This window comes from Podarcis pityusensis (genome assembly GCF_964106645.2).
Source record: "Podarcis pityusensis genome assembly, chromosome: 8".
Classification (NCBI taxonomy): Eukaryota; Metazoa; Chordata; class Lepidosauria; order Squamata; family Lacertidae; genus Podarcis; species Podarcis pityusensis.
The window spans coordinates 42,344,278-42,365,963 of NC_138033.1; the positions used below are offsets into that span (position 1 = coordinate 42,344,278).

The window sequence follows — 21,686 nt, forward strand, 5'->3', positions numbered from 1 at the left end:
CCCATTTTCCCTATGGCAGCATAACTCTTCTTAGCTAACTCCTTACACATGCAAATGGATGTCTCCCAGCCCAACTATCCTAACAATTGCTCCTCTTCTGCCCAGTGCTTCTATCTGGGTCTGGAGCCCATTAATTAGGTAGCAATATTCATTATCTTGGGTTTGAACACCTTCTAATAAAGGTTGTGGGCAGCTCTTAGTCATGGACAGCTCTTGGCAATGCTTCAAGGTTATCCATCTGTTAAAGGAGCAGTGGTGTTTAGTCATAAGGTCTATGAGAATGTTTGTTGCCAAGATATAAAAGGGATTGGAAACTCACCTTGATGAACGTCAGCATAGACCATGACTGTATAAGGTGCTACTTATCGGCCATTGGAGGAGTCCTACCATTGCTCTTCCAGGGGATTCCTGGTGACTGAAGGAACACAAGCTGTCTATCTTTTGCTTTTGCTTTTCTCTTTGTTTCCTGTTTTTTTTTCCAACTGGCCTACAGATTAAACCCATTTATCAAGGAACAGACTTGATACAGTGCTGCTCTTTGCCTTGTCTGAATGCAAAAAAGACCTCTTTTCTTGATAGAACACAGATCAAGTCAGGAAAAAGCACTTCAAGCAGGCAGTAAACAGGGCCAAAAAGGTGATGTGGCTTCAGAAGAGGGGGTGCAGCTTAGGGAGAAAGTATGCCTTTCAAGGGCTAGACAGATAAGCCTAGATGTGAGGTTTCCCAGCCTTGGGCTAATAGCATGACCCCACTTTTGAGTGAAGACAGCATTGCCCTGCACCCATGCAACATATGCCTAAGGCTATAGTATCTTGTAAAAGAAAGGAATTACAAACAAAAATGCAAAGAAGATAAAATAAATCTTGTCCAAGTTACAGAGATGGAGAAAGAATTCCTAAAGTTCCCAATATGGCACAAATGATTGTTGTTGCTTTTTCTTTGACTCTTGTTTCATATTTTGCCTACATGCCTGAGCCTGTTCCCATTCATATTATAATTATAGCTCTGCTTGCTAACCGTGATTTTGAAAAACTAATTAAATCCTAACTATAAAACTTGTACCTATTTGGAAAGGAAAAGAAAAGGTTTTGATGATCAAATGTAAAGTTTTATTTTCAAATGGTTTGGTTTCCTTTGGTTTCAATGTACGAGACAGAAAAACAGTTAAATTGGATTCTGTATCATTTTGTGCAGCTGAGAAAATATGGGTTAGATGTGCTAGGAGCATCTCAACTCACTTCTGTTGGCAAGCAAGCTCTACATTTTTTACCTGTTCTTCAATGGTAGCCAAGCACATGGTGTAGTCATGGGCACAGGAAGGGTTATGCTATGACAGTCCTTCAATGCTAGTAGTTTGCCTTAGTAATTACATATGTGCACCTTATGTCTAAGTGTGTGCTGTGTAGCTAATAAAACTTGTAAAACTTCACCTGAAAGCAGACCTATTGCCTCCAAGTCAGAAAGAACTGTCCTTGAGCAGAGCAGGTGTAGTCCAACAATCTCTGGAGGGCCACAGTTTCCCTGTTCCACTACAGACTGTAGGTAAGGAGTCGTGTTTTTGAATGCTCTTTCATGTTAAAAGTTCCCTGCAAGTAGAAATCTTGTATTGCAAGAATAACCAAGCATTCAAAACCAAACCAGCCCAGCTGGAATGGAAGCAAATGCTGGACATTCTTTATCCCTTCCTCCCAGGGTTCTCCTTGGTTTATACAGGGGAGTAGTATTAGCTCTTCAAAGTCTCAGGCTAGCGGTCTTTCTTACCTTTGCTATCTTAGGTCCTTCTAAGCAGAGATTATTGGGACAGAACTCGGGAACATCTGCATTCAAAGTGCCTACTCTGCCACTGAGCTATGGGCCCATCTGGTCAGGAGCAGTGCTCTCTATTAAACAACACCAGCCAAAGTTTATGCTATGCTTAATATTTTATTCATATTTTCATGTAAACATCATTTGCTTGGTAGGCACAATATAACAAAAGCTCTAAAGCAACAAATAACAATTAAAACAAGTGTTCCGGTTCTCTTCCTTCAGGCTGATGGTAAAGAGAGGCCTTCACAGTTCCATTATCGAAATTGAGAAATAATTTGCTTTCACTGGGAGAAAATAACCAATTAATTAGAGAGAAATTGAAAGCGCCCCGCTGACAGTGATACAGTTTGGAGTTCAGTAATGATTCCGTTTCCCCTGTACCAGTAAAACACTGAGGAAATGCTAACTCCCTTTCTGCAGTCTCTTCTACTACCCGGAAGAGAGGTGATTCAACTATTTGTACTTAAAGAAATAGGGCCATGTCTCTCAGAGTAATCCCATGAAAGCCAGCGCTAAATTTGTGATTAGATGTGAAGAACAAAAGGTGACATAGTCTTTGCAGGCTTGTGTCACTTCAAAATGCATGTGGAGTAGTTACATATGTGGATACTCTCTTGCAAGGAACACTAGCATATCATTTGAAGGCTAGACTCTACCTTACTTTCAAAATACAATGGTTTTTAAAAAAAAAAAAATCTGTGAGGAGCAAACACACAGCTATATGCTCCCCCAATGTATTTGAAATGGGCCATCTCTCTAAATCTCTTTCTAAGCGTTTGATTGGACAATTGAGATTGGGCATTGGGTGATTATGTGCACTGTTGTAGTGCCATCATATCCAGACAAGGAACATACAGTTTGAAATGGCCTTGTGCTCCCAGTCATCTCTCTAACAGATGGGAATGTGTATGGGGCTCATTTTCCAAGTGAGCAACAATGCAATGTTGGCATGGTAGGAGAATGCAATTTTCTGAGAATTTCAAGCCAGGAATGAGAGAGAGAGAGAGAGAGAGAGAGAGAGAGAGAGAGAGACATGAATGAATGTCTCATGTGGTTTGCACCTGTTAGTGTACTTAAATCTTAAGTATCAGGATCAAATCCTGACTCTAGTGAAAATGGTGCAAATTAAGTGGAGGTCAATAAAGGTGGGATTTCAGTTTCAACCTAGTTATAGTAAATTTGCATGAACTGGACAGCTCTGATTAAACTTGACAGCAAAATGTTCTTTCAGTGCAATGTTCCAAAATAATATTTCCCAGGGATGGAAGGCTTCCTGGAGTGATTCCCACAATCAGATCTCAAAGCAAACAAAAGAGTTCCACCCACATCTTGCTTCCTGATGATACAAAAAGGCATAACACTACAGAACTGAGAATGAGATTGAACTATATGTGTGACTCATTAATGGAACACATTGCACATGTGTATGTGTATCTTGCTGCACAATTTGCTCCTGGAAGCAGCCAGCATTTGTAAATTCCTATGATGCAATTGGTCCATTTTGAATTTGGCATGAATCCACAACCCTCATCAACAAAAGTAGATACTTAGGAATACTGTACTACCCATTGACCCCTACAAGTTGGATCCTATCAATGCATCTCTAAAGCAAAGCAACAATCCTGATCTGGTGCTGATTAGGCTCTTAGTGTCTTCACTTTACACTCAGGAAAAATGTTTAATCTTCATTCTTGTCTGATGGAAATACTCTGAGGAGAATCACACCAAGAACAAATGTTGTTCAGCCTTAAACATGTGATGCCAAAAAGGATGTGGAGAGCAGGGCTCAGGGTTTCTAAATGCACTTTAAAAAACAACACACCTTAGACCTTTATGTTAAACACATAAAGGTCAGGAGTAGACAGAGTAGGACCAGTGAGCAGCCCCCTTTATACTTTGTGCATGCTCAGGATAAATGCTTGATTATAACTTAGGTGTGAGTTCTTGTGAGTTATATTTGCCACACCTAGTTCAAAATGAAGAGAAAATTTTGCAGCAAAAAGTAGGCGGCAGTAAGTCGTCTTAGATTTGCATCTGCAGTGTTAAAGTTACTATGCTATGCAAACGTATCTGGGAGTAATCCCACTGGACATGGGACTGTCTTGTGAGAAAACATGCATGGGTTGAGTAACACAGTCAATTCTGATTAAATCAACAATACAGTTGTACCTTGGAAGTTGAACAGAATCTGTTCCGGAAGTCCGTTTGACTTCAAAAACATTCAAAAACCAAAGCTCCTGCAGCCAATCGGAAGCTGCGGAAGCCCCATCGGACGTTTGGCTTCCAAAAATAGTTCAGAAACCAGAACAGTCACTTCCGGGTTTGCATCGTTTGTGAGCCAAAACATTCGGGAACTAAGCTGTTCGAAAACCAAGGTACGACTGTACTGGAGTGAATACTGGAGCTCATCTTGTGAATGCTCCAATGCTGGTATACATTATAACTCTGCCTGCTGAAAAATCGTTTCAGATGGTGATTGTGTCAGGATGGGTCGAGCCATAACCTAGACCCGTTTTGCAGTGTTGAGAAGATCAGTTTGCCATGGGAAATCAACTTTAAATGTCAACTTGCATTTACTTCGGTATTTTTTTAAAAAAAAAAAATGAGTTTTTTTTCATGCTCCTGGCTTTTGTTGTTTTCTCTTTGGTTCATCTGTAAAAGAAATGAACCACATCCTGGCTCAGCTCATTTCAACAGAGACAAGTACCCTTAAGCCTTAAGCAGGCCTGCCCTCTCCCAAATAAAGTATTTAGAGAGATGTATCTGCCCACTCTTTTCGTTTTCCTGGCTAACCCAAAGAATGACCCAAATGTATATGAAACACCTGGTCATTCATAACTATGGTTTATTGTGTGAATTGTCACGTATGAGGAATTATTTGATTGAAATACTGCTCCATGGAATACAGTGGGACCTACATCTGAGTAAATGTGCATAGGATTGCTCTGTAAGTTAAATGTTGTTCTATCTCACACCCACCCGTTCTAGCTCTACCTTACTTTTTAATTAAAAATGAATGGCTGCTTCTTTTAAATACCTCAGCTGCAGTCCCAGTGGCTATGACATTCCAAATGGCTTCATTTTGCTTGCACACCAGCTGCAAAGTGCAGCCCAATATGGCACTTTTACTTTATATGAGGAATAGGATAAAGAGATATGCTGGAATTATGCTAAATTGCTCATACAAATCTGATTATTTCTTCTAACACTTAGACAATTATACTTCCAACCTCCCCCCCCCCCCCCGCCAGGCCCTTTTAAAGCATTTCTCATCCTTATACAATTTTGTTCATATCTGTAGCTTTGTTGATTTAGAGTCAGGCTAAATGCTAGTAGGCTCAATATATAATGATTTACCACCCAAATCCAATTTTCATGTGAACGAAGGAGACAGTTATACACAGAACGCAATGCGAGAAAATTAGAAAAATACCAGAATGAGAATCATTAAAATGACATACTGTGTTAATCCAAATCCATCCTTGTCACTTTGAGGAAAAAGGTTAGCAACTGATTTTTCTTTGCTGTCTTGGAAAAATGATGTTAAGTTTAACAGTTCGGCTACACATTTAGGTGAGATGTTTTCTTTAATTAGTGTGATGTACAATACTAGAATTACATGGGTGTGAGTGAGCTGTGTCAGTGTGGAAGGACAGGCACTGGGGTCTAAGAGACCTCTCTCCTGGGGCCTGACATGGTTCTCAGTTAGATCAGTGTGTGGTGAAGTGCTTCAAACTGAGAGAAGAATTACTCAAATTAGGTCAGCTCTGTTTTGGTGCTTGCATGAAGGATTAATAAACCTTTATCCCAATGTGATGTACAGAGATAGCTATCATTGACCAACCTTTAAAAATATTAAGAGTGCACTTTTGAATGATCAGGGAATTCTGTAGTTCTTTGTGGCAAAGGAACTTTTTAGAACTTGGGGGGGGGGGACTGTCATGTATGTTTTTCTTTATAAGGCAATAAACTTAGATGGGCCAACAGTAAACATATTTGTTGGGACCAGGACTGAATACTTTTTTTCTAATTAATTAATGGGTTCTGTCCACTAATGTACATGTAGTTATACCAATCAGTGCTGTTGCTGTCACCTAGTCTATTTCTCTATCCACCAAACAATAAAGAACAAATGAGGTATTTTATTGTCTTAAGAGTTTAAGAAGGACTTGTTGGTTCAGAAGTATCGTCAGGGGATGGAATGGATAGTGAACTGTCCTGTCAGCAGCCTGCATTTGTGCTTCAAAAGAAAAGTTCTCACTCTCCTCTAAAAGCTCCTCGCACAGCTGGGGGCATCAATAAATCCTTGGGGAAAATTCTAATTGACATATGTGTTGAAGGCAGTCTTGCCTCTTTGTATAGATGCTCAGGATCTCCATCATTTGGTTAAAGGTTGAAATTTGGAGCGCAGAATGTGGGTGCTTTCTCCCACCTTGAACAACATAAGCTGTTGTACGAGTCTAATATGTGGGCCTATTTGCATGGAGGCCCAATTCACAAAGCGCTCTCTCTCTCTTTAAAAAAGAATGACAGGAATCAAGCCTACTCAGCCTTCTCTCATAATGCCTAATATGCAGTGCTGAAAGGAGTACACATACCCGTTTTGTCCACCACAGAATTATCCTTAGGCAGGTGGGTGGGTGAGCTCACCCACTGAAATAAATGATTATAAATGTTTTTATAATCATTTCACTAGCTAAAGGAATAGGTGAGGTTTAAGAAGAAGCCAACCAGAAATCACCCTTCTAAAACTGGCTTGAAAACTTGCCTTTTTGAAACCACAAGAGAAGAGGTTCACATTTCAGTTTACTGTGGATGCTAATAAGGCTTCAGACAGGAACTCAACAGGCAAACTGGGTGGCATGTGATGGAATGTTATAATACTGGACTGGGTGGGAATGGCACTTGAGTTTCAAAACATCAATGATCAACAGCTTATAGCTCAGCTGACTGCAGACAAAAAAAGAACAACACACACTGTACTAGAGCATTTGTTCACTGGTGCACAAAATGGACCTCCCAGTCACCTTCCCTTCTTTTGCTCTATCAATTCTTCCCGCTTTCATTCCCTCCACTCATAGCTATTGCTGGATGAATGGCATACGTTCTTTATTCTCATTGTCCCCCTCGTGGTCTTCTTCCTCTTCGCCAGCTTCACTGGTTTCTGTACTGTCATTGGCCATCTATGAACAAAACAAAGGAAACCAAGAGGTTGGATGGCCACCTGTCATGGATGTTTTAGTTGAGATTCCTGCTTGGCAGGGGGCTGGTCCCTTCCAACTCTATGATCCTATGATTCTATGCAATGCGCCAAGAAAAAATGCCAAGGATAGCAGAGTTGGCCCATAAGGCAACATTTTTTAAAAATTAAAGGTTGCACACATACAATGTTAGTTCTACTCACAGTAGAGTTATTAAAATTGATGGACCAAAGTTAGTTATGCCTAAGGGGTGAAGTTCACAAAAAGTGATCTCAAAGCCATTAAAGAAAAAAGAACGCACGTTCACAAACAGAGATCTTGCAAATGTCCTGTGATACTGATTATCCAGAATGAACCTTTTACCCCAAGCTTTTGCCTCAAGGGATCAGAGTCAAAAGCGTATCTTATGCATGTTTACTCAAAAGTAAGTTTCACCGAGTTCAATGGTATTGTATTCAAATACACGATCCCACTGTGAGGTGAAGAAAGGATCACACTGGGAGGTGGCCCAAAGGACAGAAGTCATTCTTATGTGCCCTGGGGGCAGGTGATTTGCATTTGCAGCTCACATTTCTTTTGGCTAGAATGATAAAGATTGACATCAGTTCACTGTTGACATTTAAGGCTGCACAACAAGCCCATACAGTGGTACCTCGGTTTACGAACTTAATCCGTTCCGGAATTCCTTTTTTAAATGAAACCATTCTTAAACCAAGGTGTGCTTTCCCTAATGAGGTCTCCCACCGCCGGTGCTCTTCCACCGTTCGGCTTCCATTCTTAGACTGAGGTAAAGTTCACAAACTGGGACACTACTTCCGGTTTTGTGGAGTTTGTAAATCGAATAGTTCATAAATAGGGCTGTTCTTAAACCGAGGTACCAGTGTACTGCAGTAAGGAGATCAGTGTCATCATGGACTGAGCAACTGTGATAAAAACTGCAAATGCAAGCTGAGTTAAGAAAAGCAACAAGTCCCATCCCTAGTCATGTCCATGAATTTCAATTGTTTTGCTCTGAGTAAAATTAAAATTTGAATACAGCTCCAAATCCATATTATGTCAATAATTTTATTAGGCTAAATGATGTGCAGAAACTGCCTTCTTGACAATTGGACCCACTATTGTTCTCATCTGCTCAATCCACCAGAGCCTGACTTCGCATGCAGGGGAAGTCCCTAACTCACCAAGGGTTTGAGGACATGTGTTATCACTTAATCACCAGTGGAGCTTGAAAGCAACAGCCTTCCCATGCTGTTTTGCCTTCAGCAACTGGTACTCAATGGCATACTGTCTCTAAGAGTGGAGATAACTTCCATTATGGCTTGGGGCAACTTCAGATGACCAACTTTTAATGAGCATTCATCCTGATTTTCTGGTGCAAAACTGATGTGAGAGTTAATTATATCCAGTCTTTACTGAGCATTCATTATTTATTTTTTTTGCAGGATGTTAGTCATTCATCCATTGCAAGCTTTTCAATGTATTCTCTACATCACTTTCCAAACTGCAACAAGTCGGATGCTTTTAACAAGTAGATTTGTTGTGCTAGGGAAACAGAGCACTTTAATCCATTTCAGATGCACAGACTGGATGTTCTGGCATACATTTGCATAACTCCCACAAAATACTGACAGTTTAGAGGCACCCTACAACTTATTTATGGATCTATTTTCCTACATTAATTTGCCTAATCCTTTTTTAAAAGCCACCAAAGTCAGTGGCCATCACTACACCTTGCAGCAATAAGTTCCATAAATGAATTACGCATTGTGTCCACATTATTAAAAAGCAAGAGTTCAGACTTTTGTTATGGAAAGCAAACTGTTCAGAAATTTAGTTCTTAGGCCATAAAAAGAAATGGAACCAGTGAATGAATTATGTGTAGAATCCTCCATCACTCTTTGACCACAATGAAATATGTCCTATATAGCAACCAAGAAAAAATGAGCAGGGCATTGATGAAATTAGAAAAGTAAAATACAGTCCCTTAGGAAAATACATGTAAAGTTTGCTAATAAATGCCCTTCATATACACAGTAGTCTCACGTGGTCTGTGTTGATGTAAAAATGTGTAGATTTCATGAATGTGATTAATTAAAGTGAAGGCTGTTTGCAAATGACTGTTCCTTTCTTGTTAATCCAGTGTAACTTTGCAATTCTATGCTCCCTGGGAGGATGTCCCAGGGCTATATGGATCATGAGATCTTCCATGCCAAAGGCAGAGAAAGAATTCTGGCCTTGGAGAAGGAGATCAGATTTTGGATGACACTTCCCTGTAGCAGCAGAAACTTCTATGGCCCTTGTCCTGCTGATTGTCAGAGTGCTGATGCCAGTAAAACTGAAAAGGGGACATGTAGGGGCAACAGTGTAGGGAAAGGAACTGATCCAACACTTCCCATTCTCCCAATACACCCCAAAGCCAGAAAGAAACTTATGCAAGCTCTAATTTGCCTTCCATTTGGAACAATTCAAAGGACTTTTTTTATTTTATAAGAACCCCCCTCCCAGAAATGGGTGGAGAAATGGATGCTGTCCAACCCTCTAAATGCATTGTTAAGAGATGACAAAACCTCATGGAACCAGGCACAGAATTGGTCAAGAGAGCATTCCACAAATAGGGAGCCATGCCCATTTTGGGCAACACCCACTGCTGCAATGTGCCCCCCAGAGGGTTCAACAATAGTGAATGTGACCATCTGTCCAAAAAAGAAATTAGTCACCACTGCCTAAAACTTATTTTCACTTACCAATGGAGTTGGTGTTTTCTCCACATCCAAAATTAATTTCCCTATGTTGCCTCTGTCATGGATTCTTTGCATTGCTTCTTTCACCTAGAAGGTAACAAATGCCCAAGTTACACCCCCTTTGTGATGCACATAAACAAACAAACAAACAAACAAACAAACAAACAAAAAACAGTTCACCTTTGAATGCAAGCATATTTCATGATGCAAATACAAATGAACTCGAATCTTTAGCCCAATGAGAATATGTTGAAGTACCAAAAATCGGATGAGAAAGGTGTGCAGTACATTAGTGATAATAAAAATGAACCCATTCAACCAAGTGTTAGAAGAGAATATTGAATATTAAGACTGCAATCCTCAAATGTGCAATTGCTAATCTTATGATGAAAATACACAACTCCTTCCTAATATAAGTCTCTATTGCTGAGGGCCATAAAACTATTTTTTAAAAAAGAGATCCAGTAGGGATCTGGGAAATTACAGACTGGTTAGCTTAATGTATGTTCTGGGGAAACTGGTGGAAAGTATGATTTAAGATAGATTTAAGATAGAATTACCAAGCATATAGAACAAGTCTCGCTGAAGCAAAAGCAGCACGTGTACTGTGTACTTAAGAATAACAAAAAAGTTTTTGAAAAGTACCTCACTAAATTTCTTTTAGTTATTTCTTAAACTTATTAGTTGCTTGTCACCTGAAGGTCTCCAAGCGACTTACAGCATAGAAAAATATACAATACATAATATCATAAACTTAAACATGGTTTGCATCTTGAGGGCCCCAGGACGCCCCCCCCCCCCAACCACCATAAAAGAATTCACACAGACACATATTTAAGTTTAAGGTTGCTGGGCAAAATTTATGCCACAACTTTATTGAATTACACAAAGTGAGCAGTATTGGCTTAGGCATTGACGAACTATAACTGATTCCTGCCCCCCTTGCAGGGAGTCTAGAAGGGTAACCCAACGAGGGAGCTACATCGATGTAGATCAACAGAAGCACACCCCAATGTTCCCGTGGTCCTGGCATGGCCCTAGCCCCTCAAGTGGACTTCGGTGGGGCTGGTGATGGCCGCAGCTCCTCTCCCACATCCCCCACAGAGTCAATGCCTAACCGCCAAACCTTACAAAGTTGTGACAATTGCTGGGAGGTAGGCGAAAACAAAATGGCCAGTGCCAATTTGCCAAGTGGAAAATTTCCTACCAGGCCCCTGCCGCAAAACAGGCGACCAACCAAAGTCCCAAGCAAGGCCAGGCCACTGATGCAGAAGAGGGTGGGAAGGTGGATCTTCGGCGGTGGGAAGCAAGTGAGCGTGACGCGTCCCACTGCCGATTTATATCCCTCACATTCGTGCCAAGCAGCCTGACTGGCTGCCTAGAAGTGGCGCGATTGTGGGGCCAATAGAAGAAAGAGCCGGCTCTTAGGTTATGGGGGAGGGGTCCTTCAAGCCCCGCACACAAGCAGGACCCTCCCTTAAGAGAATCCCAGTTGCTAAAACAAGCCACCTTCCTAACCCATGGTTTGAAGTTTGCTTGTTTCAAACAAACCAGTGTTAAGATTAACCACAGTTTGTTGGGTACAAATAATGTAAGATGTGGTAAATGGAAACTGGAAGTAAAAAAATTTCTTCTTGCAGCTACGCCAGGAATGGAGTGTACAAGTTCAAGTCTCACTCCTTCTCCTCACACTAAACTGTAGCTGCTACACCACATCCTCACTGGACCACTAATACTTTAGCAAGGGATCCTTGCCAATCACTTATTTTGCAATCTTTTTGACAGCAAATAAAGCCATTTAGAATTTCTTAGCAAACTATAAGGGTTTGCTGTACCAAAGCTGGAAATAGTTCCAGATCTGAATGACTGAGCAAGCATGTTAGACTACTAGGTGAGACTTATCACCAAATTCCTGGATCTATTTCTCTGTCAAAAGAAAAAGAAAAGTAATGGACTACTCACAAATATGTGGTTTTGGGCTGGCAGCCAAAAAATGGTGATTAAAGTAGTTGCTGCATGCCCATATCTCATGCTCAGCGGAAGGAAATAAGCTTCCCTTGCATTTTTCTCTCATACACAGTATCAGCTTTAACCCTCTGGGGAAAAGCTCAAGGTGTGCTTATAGGCAAATTCTCCATAATTTGAGCAACAGGTGCTGGGAAAGAAAACAATATGATTCCAATTTTTAATATATAAAAATAAGGCTGCTCTGTGTATTGAATGCAGATGGGGGGAGTTAGGAGAGAACTGTAAAAAAGAAATTGAATGCATAGATGGAGCTGTATCAGATTTCTAGGAGACAGAAAATTAGTTTTGTTGTAGAGAGCAGCAAGAGAATTAGCCAAGTTTAAAGACCTACTTTTGGAGATGTCCACTATTCTTTCTCTGTGTCTCTGTTTTGAAAAAGCAGTGTAATCTACAAGTGTTCATTGTGGTTACTTTACTCCAGGGGAAGTCCAGCTGCTTTTGAACAGAAAATCTAACCGTCCCTGGCCATTGAAGGGCAACATGTTGACTCCCCCTGCTTTTCTTTTGACTGTGAGCAACATATATGCCAAATAAAAATACTGAAAAGGCATGAAAATATTTGGTGCAAAGCATTGCTGTCTCCTCTGCTGTGAAGGCTCTTTGTTCTTGCTTCTGTAACAACTTATTTTTTATTATTATTATTATTATTATTATTATTATTATTATTATTATTATTATTTCTTTACACAACTTAAAATTGCAAGGACCCTGTCCTCTTTTACAACAGACCACCCTACTTAAGGGCTACAGCTCAGTGGAAGAGAAGCTGGTTTGTATGCCAAAGGCCCCAATTTCAATCCCTGGCACATCCGTGTAGGGCTGGGGGTTGCAGGCATATGCCTGCCCCCCTTCCTGCTTTTAGACCCTGTGAACACAATACCAGTTGCTAAAAGGTGTGTTAGGTAGCTATTTTTAACCATTTTGAGGTTTGTTTGTTTTTTACAATCAAACCGTGTATATCAAGCAGTTATTTTATGAAATAACTGTATAAATGATTTATTTTATATGTTTATTGCATTTATATCCCACTTTTTTCTTCCAAGAACATGGTTTCTCCCCTCCTCATTTAATCCCCACAACAACCCTGTGATATCACTTTGGCTGAGAGGCAGTGACTGGCCTGAGGTCACCCAGTAAGCTTCAAGGCCAAGTGGGGATAAGTGGTCCAGAAGGAACAAATCAGCAATGAGATAAGCAATGAAAGTGCCAGTAAAATGAAGCTGGTCTGGACTCAAGAACAGAAAGCAGCTTGGTGAATCCTTCCAGTTCAACCTTTCCCTTTCCCCCAGTGTATTTTGCCACCTCTATTGCTCAGCTGAATAAAGACTGCTGAGACTCCCATCCACCATTTCCAATCTTCAGGCTAATTTGGAATTTATCTAAAAGCACGAAGTCATTAGTGTCTAACTGAAACAATTTACCAGCCCCCATATGCACCGACTAAATGTTTAAGGAGTTCTGACTCAAGTGGGATACAATAACACTTAATTGCCTTGTGTTTCATTTCTCAGTTTGCAAAGTACTGCCCTCTCAGGACTGGTTCACGTGCCACATTACAATTGGAGGAATTACCTGCATTTCTTACAGCTGGTTTATATGCTGCATATGGAAGCGGGAAAAGGGAAGAGGAGTTTGTGAAGTTTCTGTCCATAATACCATTGCACTAAGGATGTGGATCCACAGAGGAAGCATTCAATCCTCAGCATCTGCAGGTAGAGCTGGGAACATCACCTATCTGAAATCACGGATTGCCACTGCCAGTGAGTGTAGACCACAGGTGGGGAACATGTGGCCCTTCAAATGTTGGTAGGTCCCAACTCCCATCAGACCCAGGCAGCGTGCTAATGGTCAAGGACAATGGGAGTTGCAGTCCAACAACACAACAACATCTAGAGGGCCAAAGTTCCCCCATCTCTGGTGTAGACAATACTGAGCTAGATGGGTCAGTAGTCTGACTCAATATAGGACAGCTTCCATTGTTGCTAGGTATTTTGGGCTGCCTAAGGAGTATAATGGGCCTTTCTAGGTCCCATTTGTACTGGGATTCTCTGTGGGGCCCTTGCCTCTTTTTCATAATAGATCTACATAGGGGTCTTTGTCAGGCCGTATTCTGACCATGAGTTAGATCAAGGCCATAATATAGAGGTGGCAAGAGTTGCCAATCTTTTCCATGGTCCCCCATCCAACTGCTCACCTGGGAAGTCTTGCTATTAGTCACCGAGGGGCAAAGATACAGGCACCTATATTATGTCTGCATGCCTTCTGCTTTGCAGCTCACTGACAGTAACTGGATCAATGCCCTCCACCAACGCTTGGTCAGATAGCTCCCTCCCTCTGTAGCTGCTTTTTAGTAAAGACACAAATATTTGTGCATGGTTTGATAGATCTTCAGAGGCATATGGAAAGAAACTCATAGTCAAATGTAGCAGAAAACACAGCCACAACACCGAATGAATCATTACTGCATCACATCATACCAAAGGGAAGAAAGAAGCATTTCACCCACACTGGTGGATAACATGGTAGTCTCACATATAATGTAACATCTGGTCATTAGGCCCTGTTCCAGCAATACAGGTTGCTTTTGTATCTCCAGAGCTGGTTGAATTTTAAAATCAACGCTGACACCTGCATTTAATGCAACATTATCTACTGTGCTGTTTAAAATTTTCTCCACCTAAGTTAAGGAGACCACTGTATTCTGCAGGCATGGAGATACGGACCTCCTTTTCTTGCTCTGCTGGATCTAAGAAATGTGCACTGTAGGGAATTCTACTCCTGATGAACTGCTGCATAATAATCAATGGCTATTTGGCTTCTGTGTGAGCAGAAAATGCAGAACCTGATATAATAGAGTGGGTACTATTTACTGCATTTTTATTCCACAATTTCCCTAACTTTTATTGCCACCACTGCTAACTATTATCGTTGCAATCACCCTATGTAGTACTTTTGGCAGAGATAGGGTGACTGAACCCAAAGTCACCCAGTAAGCTTTGTGGAGATCTGAACCCAGCCTAGACTGACACTAACCACTACACCACACTCCCTGTCTGGTGGCAGTGTAGCAGCAAATAGTATGAGCTATTTGCCACAATCACACTAGGGAAGCCCCTATCCCTCAGGCTCTATCTCTGCAGTTGTTGGAGATAGCCCAGTACTATTTATTTACTTATTGCATTTGTACCCTGCTTTTTAGCCAAAAAGACTCCCAAAGAGTCTTACATACCATAAGTTAAAACAAGAGAGTTCCTGCCTGTCTAAACTACATGACCCACAAGAAAAAAGGCTGGAGGGAAAAGGGGAAAAAGCAAGCACTCTTCTGGTCCTCCCTGGGAGTATCCAGCCTCCTGCTTCTTCTCCTGCCTTTTCTCACCCACATACCTTTGCTGCTGGCCTCTCATTAGCAACAGGGGAATGGAGAAAGGGAAAGAGAGGTCTTCATTCTCTCTTCCCTTCTCTGGCATCTGTCTCATGATCTTTGCTGCTCCAGCTCCACCACCCTCTACCATCTGAAGGATTCCTACTTCTTCAAAAGGCTCTGATTTTACTCCTCTGCTATTGCATGCTTGGAACTGCCTCCTTCCTTCACATCCCTCTTCAAAACCCACAAAGCCTTTGCACAATCGCCCATCTCTCATGCCTTATTGTGATCCAGCCAGTCGAGAAGCCTAAGCATGGGCAACTGAGGGCATTGTTTTGGGTACGGCAAATCCAGGTTGCTCAATGATAGTGGATTGGGAGGTCATGTGCAACAAACTTGCTTCCCCAAATGATGGGACTTTTTGTGATAAGGAAAGTGATGGGAGAATGCATTGAAAAGTGTAGGATACTGCTCATTTTGATGCAATGACATCTAACCTTCCTGCAACAAAATCAGAATGAATGCTCAACAGACAGGTTGAAACAAATACCTATCGCTTCCTTATTTTCCCCTGCCTTCTTTCTCATATTGTTTTTCCCATACCAATTTTTAGATGGTAAGCTCCTTGTGGCAAGGAGCTGCTTTCTTGAGCTCTGAAGTACTGTGGTGATGGCACTAAACAAACAAACAAACAAACAAACAAACAAACACACTGCTAATTTCCCAGTGTTCCTTGCCCCTCACCTCTGCAGTGGCTTTCCCAGAGCCTCTTGCCCCTGGCATGCTCCACAGCTGTATGTAAAGCGCCACAGAGGACATTTCTAAATGGAGTTTCACATATTCCTAGGTCAAACCCTTGTCGTGTTTAACACACCCCAACTGGATATTAGCAGTATCCTCCAGTCCCTAGCTCATGCTGTTTCTGTTATAGAACCTTGATGGATTGTGGGTAGCTTTGAGCATCGTTGGAGGACAGATTTAAGCCACTGGTCAGTTACACTGCAAAAAGATAAATTCCCCATCTCTAATTAATTCCTTTCCCCATCTGCCTTGCCCCGGTGCTGCTAAGGAACAAGCAGCTAAATCACGTTGTGACGAATCACAGGGATGAGATCTCCATGGTTACAGGTCATGTGGTCTACAAATACAAGCTTTTAGCGTCAGAGTTACTTTGGCAACACAAGTGACAGAGGTAACTGATGCAGATCTTGCCCAGATTTATGACAGGATAAATCCAGACAAAAATGTGTCTATTTTGCATTCAGAGGTGCACTATCAGTCACCATGGGGTGTATTTGCAGCTCCTATACATTCACTGAACACACATAGGAGAGTGGGATCACTAACCACCATTTCCCCCTGCCTCTGGTGACTGCACATTGCATGCATATAAAGGGGGCCTCTGCATGTAAAAGTGCTCCAGGCAAAGGTGGGAAGGTATGTAGCTCAGTGGTAGTGCATCTACTTGCATGTGGAAGGTTGCAGGTTCAATGCTGGGCATCTCCAGATATGGCATATTTTAGCACGGATAGCTCTTAAGCAACACTTTCAATACTGTAACCTTTCAGCGGAGCCATCACCCCTAATGGTTTTCATTATCACTGTTGATTTGTCTGGTTTATCAGAGCTACAATGTTAACTTAGTAAAATACAGGTGCTTAGGGCATTCCTCGGTCCAGATGAGGGGCATGATGGTTTAGAGTTTAAAATAAATAAATCACAAACACTTGATGTCACAAGGAACTGCATAGAATGTTTAAAAGGCCAAGGGCCCTGTTGCAGGCTTGAAACCTAAAGGAAAGTGTGAGAAGTGACTCTGTAGTGATGACCACTGACTTGGAAGGCTTTGAGAGAGGATTAGACAAATTCATTGATGATAAGGCTATTAGTGGCTACGTTCTGCCTCCACAGTCAGAGGCAGTATGTCTCTGGATACCTTCTGAGAATTGCAAACAGGGAGAGCATTGCTGCACGCAAGTCCTGCATGTGGGCTTCTCATAAGCATCTGATTGGCCACTGGATGACAGAGTGCTGGACTAGCATGTATTTATACACATGCATAGTAAAGTAAAGGTGCCCGTACCCTTTACTAAGGACCAGACTAGTCCTTCATGTGAATGCCACATTAAACATGGGTAGGAAACCTCATCTTGGGTCCAAATGCAAGTCTCTGGGTCTCTCTGTTTAGCCCCAGGACTCTAATGCCACACCCCAACCCCAACCTCTATCCCCAGGCTTCACCCTGCACTGACATTGCTTCACCCTGCACTGACATTGCTTCTCGTCCTCCTTGAGTGTTCTTGCCAGACTGCAATGTGTCCTTGAACTCTGACAATGCTTTGTGTTTGACTGGATGAAGGATAGAGAGGTGTGTAAGAGTGTGTATAAACTAGCCTGGAGAGAAGCTGGTAAGAAATGGCTATTGTTTCTTCTTTACTAGTGTGCCACCCAGAGATTGAAGGAAGCCTAAACTGGATAACCTCTAGGAATGCAACATTTTAAACATAACAAGACTTCCTTGAAGAAGCTTACAAAACGGTTGCAAAATAGGACCAGATATTTACCAGGCACATCCCTGGTAAATAGGGTCTTTTGGGGCACAGGATACTTCCCACATTTGTATTCTAAAGCTGTACAGCACCAGGAGGGGTTAAAGAGACAGCTGTGTCATTTTTTTGCCTTTACAATGAAGTATGTTTGTTTTTAGGTGCCCTGTCCACATCAACAGGGCTGGCCCTACCATTAGGTAGACTAAGGCGGCTGCTTCAGGCAGCAGATACTGAGGTGATAGGGGGCAGAGCTGTGTGTGCCATATAGAATGGCTTGCCTTCTCCTAAACTAGGCTGCTGCTCTCAAGAGCAGTGGAGGGCACTGTCACACCCTAGTAAGATTTAGCTGCCTATTTGGTTGGGTTTGTACATGGAATGAGGCATGTGCTATCATTGCCTCAGGCAGCAAAAAGGCTTGGGCTGGCCCTCCACAGCAAATGCCTCTAGTAGCTACACTTTCCTTTGCTTTTTCTTTCAGTACAGAAGGACGCCTTTCCCCCTGAATGGTCTGTTGCCATGGTAGCCAATGTAAAAACAGGCCAGAAATGAAGAATTTTCTTTAAAAAGGACCAAAAACTGCTAGTGAAGGCAAACCTGGACTCTCAGGGACCAATTTTAGCTATTTAAAAGAAACTGCATAGTCCCACAATTGGAGTGCAAACTCTCAAGTTTCCCCATTAGCCTATAAATATGTAAAAAAAAAAAAAGTTCCTGACACTGTTTTGTTTATAGTCTTTCAGTCACTGATGAATCAGGACCCACAAGTGAGTCAAGCCCAGACCTAAGGTGGCTTGCACCCATGGGACCACCTGTCTCTCATTGGAATTTCCTTTGAAAGAGGGGCAAAGAGAGAAATGAGCAACCTGGTATGTAGAAATATGATATTTTGGAAGGTGAGGCTTTTTTCGACCTGGCATAAGGAAGTGCATTTTCAGTTAAAAAAAGGTAGTGTGTTTTTCTTTGCATGCTGCAATTTAGGGATATGGGGTGGGGGAGAGAAGGGAAATATCTTGGGTCTGAATAGAGTGAAGTCAAAGGAATTACAATACATCCAGGACTATTATCATTATAATTATTACTACAAAGCGTGCAAAGCTGAATGTGCACAAGTTAAATGCACGAAAGCTGCGAGTTACCTGTACATTGAAGCTAGGGAGGGACTCAGAATCTCTGGGGTTGTACCATCCTATATAGAACTCCTGTATCAGGATGCTAACATTTTCACTTCTACACTTGCTATAAGACTATACCTCTATTGGTGACTAAATAAGTTAAAGAAGATCAGACTTGTTTCATACCAGGGTGCCATCTTGCAGACTCAGTGTGGTGAGTCCTTAACTCAGTTTTGGCTACAGGTTTGGCAAGGCCCTGAAGCAACTTTACTCTCACTCCAAGATAACCTGTTGCCAAGTCCTATTTCCGTGGTTGTTGCTTAGCCACCCCCCTCATTTTCCTGTGCAGGGAAGCTTAGATGACACTCCCAAGTGCTGGGCTTTGTACAGGGGTGACCAGCTACTGACCATTCATCTACACACAGCACCGTTCTATTCAGGAGTACATCCATCCTGGCTTTATCCTCTTCTCAAAGGGGATATCACTAAAAACTGGCTTCTGATCATTTGGAATATGTCAGTTCACTTAAGGTTATTTAGGGAACACAGCCCTTGCCAGACTGTTTAGATAGAAGCATCTCCCCCCAGGTCTGTTCTCATTTATTTAGAAGTGAAGCTCATTATTGTTAATTGCTACAGATGCTTCAGGCCAAGTGCATGTATCGCTTTCTTGGAATCTAGCAGACAATTTGCCCTTTGTGGAGATGCTAAGATTCATTTCTGTAACTGATTTTTTGTCGGTTTGCTCTCTGCCTCTTCTTAGTTTAGTCCTTCTCTTCCTTTCTTCAACAAAGTTCTGCCAGCACAACATGCTAAACTTATAGGGCAGTTCAGTTGCCAGCCTTCTGAAAGAGGCTTAATTTATTATGACTATCTTGTGCAGAGAGAGACAACATTGATCTACCATTTAAACATATTAGTAGACCTTGAGCATCAGAGGTTTACTCAATAGAGGTATCATGACAAGCAGAATGAAAAGTACTGCAAGGCAAATGACAAAACAGGATGCCAGCGCACCACTCTCTCTGGCATTTTCCCATCCATAAATGCATTTGCATGAGAAAGGAAATGCTGTCATGGAAATATCAGGAGTGACAGAAGAGTGCATTATATTAATTCAGCTCTAGATGAGGTGCACCTTAGAAAAGAAATGCTCCAATTAATGCAATTGCTTTTCTATTTTTAACATTTGGCTTGATGGTGTAAACTTTATTGTGATGATGCAGCCGATATATTGAATTAATATCCACTACTGTAATCAATGGAAATGAATATAGTTATTAGTCCACCCCCACTACCACTGATGGAAGAAGATTATTCCTTGCCATTTGATAGATGTGATATTTGTCCATGTTCCAGCAGGCAAAAAGATGCCTGGCGACCAGCTTGCAGCCCTGGAATTGATTTGACTTGGATGTTGGCCAGCAGCCAAGTCTCAGCCATAGACATGGAACAGTCAGCACCAGCATTTGGCATCAAACCCTGTAAGTAAGCCAGAAGTTGACAACCAGGGGCCCCTGAAAACCAAAGCCCCTGAATGAAGACACACAGTCTGCCCAGAACAGCACTGCCTGAGCTTGACTTGACAGAGTTACCAAGCCCCTCCTGATCAGAAACTTCATGCTCCCCAGATTTTGATCACCAACAGAAGCAGTGTTCGAGTTGGAAAATTTTACCTAACGGGGTGCTTAGGTCCAGGACCTAGGTCTGGACTTTCCACGCTTGGAGATGGACAAAGCTCAGCAGGGATTGTCAGGGCCAGGAGATATAAAAGAGTTCAGTTTGTAGGGTCATCAATGTGGTTCCCTCCAGATGTTTTAAACCACAACTCCCATCAACCCCAGCAGCATGGCTAGTGAAAATGGGAGTTGTAGTCCAAAGCATATGATGTAGTCCAAAGCCACATGATGGCTATCCTTGGAGCAGAGAAGAGATTGGACAGGATGATCAGTTCAGTGACTTATCTAGGGTCCTGAAAGCTCTGTATTTGACCATGCTTGCTCATGTTCTATATCTTTCATGCCTAAGAGCTTCCTGGGTTGTAACCAATGTTACTTCTACCCAGAGTATTTCCATTGAAATTAATGGACATTGCTAACCTAGGTCCATTAATTTCAGTGGGACTACTCTGAGTAGAACTTAGTTGGAAACAACCCTGGGTCCTTCTCTGTACTAGTGCTCTGGAATCTGCATTTGTGCACAGGACTCTGCCTGGTCCTTGCTCAAGTCAACAGTTTTCCCTGGCTTTTGCTGGAGGATGAAGAACTTGAATTTGGAGCATGGTTTCCACCAAAATCTTTAAAGCTCAAATCAGCATGGTACATGGGCAAAAGAAGGTTCAAAAATACAACAAGTGCTGTGTATAGCTAAGCAAGCTAAGATGATTCAACAAGGGAGACAACCCCTTGGGCCTCATTATATGGGAATGGGATGGGCACAACTTCAGCGTGGCAAGTGGGGCTGTCCTTTGGACTGGGCAAGCAAGTGGGATTTCTGCTGTCAATTAAGCTTTGCCACGGATGCGCCCATGCAACTCTGACCTTGCAGCTCTGCCCAGACTCATCCAGCTAAGCAGCACTGGTGTCAGTATCAGGTGGGTCATCCCACTACATTCACCACTGGGGAGGCATGGCTGGTTGGCTGGAACAGGAATGCCCCTAGTAGGTTGAAAGGCACCACTGCACAAGACAGACCCCTGCACAAAATCAACAGCAGCTATTTCCTCCTGCTTAATTACCTAATGAGACTGAGACTCCCATTCAGCAGAAACTGTGAATGTTGTCACAGTTGTGGCAAGGTGAAGGGAACTTGTGGAGGGAGAATTTCCAGTACCTTTCTCTTCAGAGTCCCATGTACTACATGAAAAGCTTCTCTAAAGGGTC

The 21,686-nt window shown here is 42.0% G+C and overlaps 1 protein-coding gene across 1 annotated transcript in view; it reads right to left on the reverse strand.

The window, feature by feature from the left end:
- Positions 1–2,495: 2,495 nt before the first annotated feature.
- The window catches only part of VAT1L (vesicle amine transport 1 like), a 50,832-nt gene continuing 31,641 nt past the window's right edge, over positions 2,496–21,686 (reverse strand). Inside the window, exons 8-9 of the mRNA XM_081016408.1 lie at positions 9,755–9,838; positions 2,496–6,992 (exon numbers count right to left, since the gene is read on the reverse strand). Of these exons, the coding sequence (XP_080872534.1) occupies positions 6,891–6,992; positions 9,755–9,838 (186 nt within the window). The 3' untranslated portion in view covers positions 2,496–6,890. The remainder of the gene's footprint in view (positions 6,993–9,754; positions 9,839–21,686) is intronic.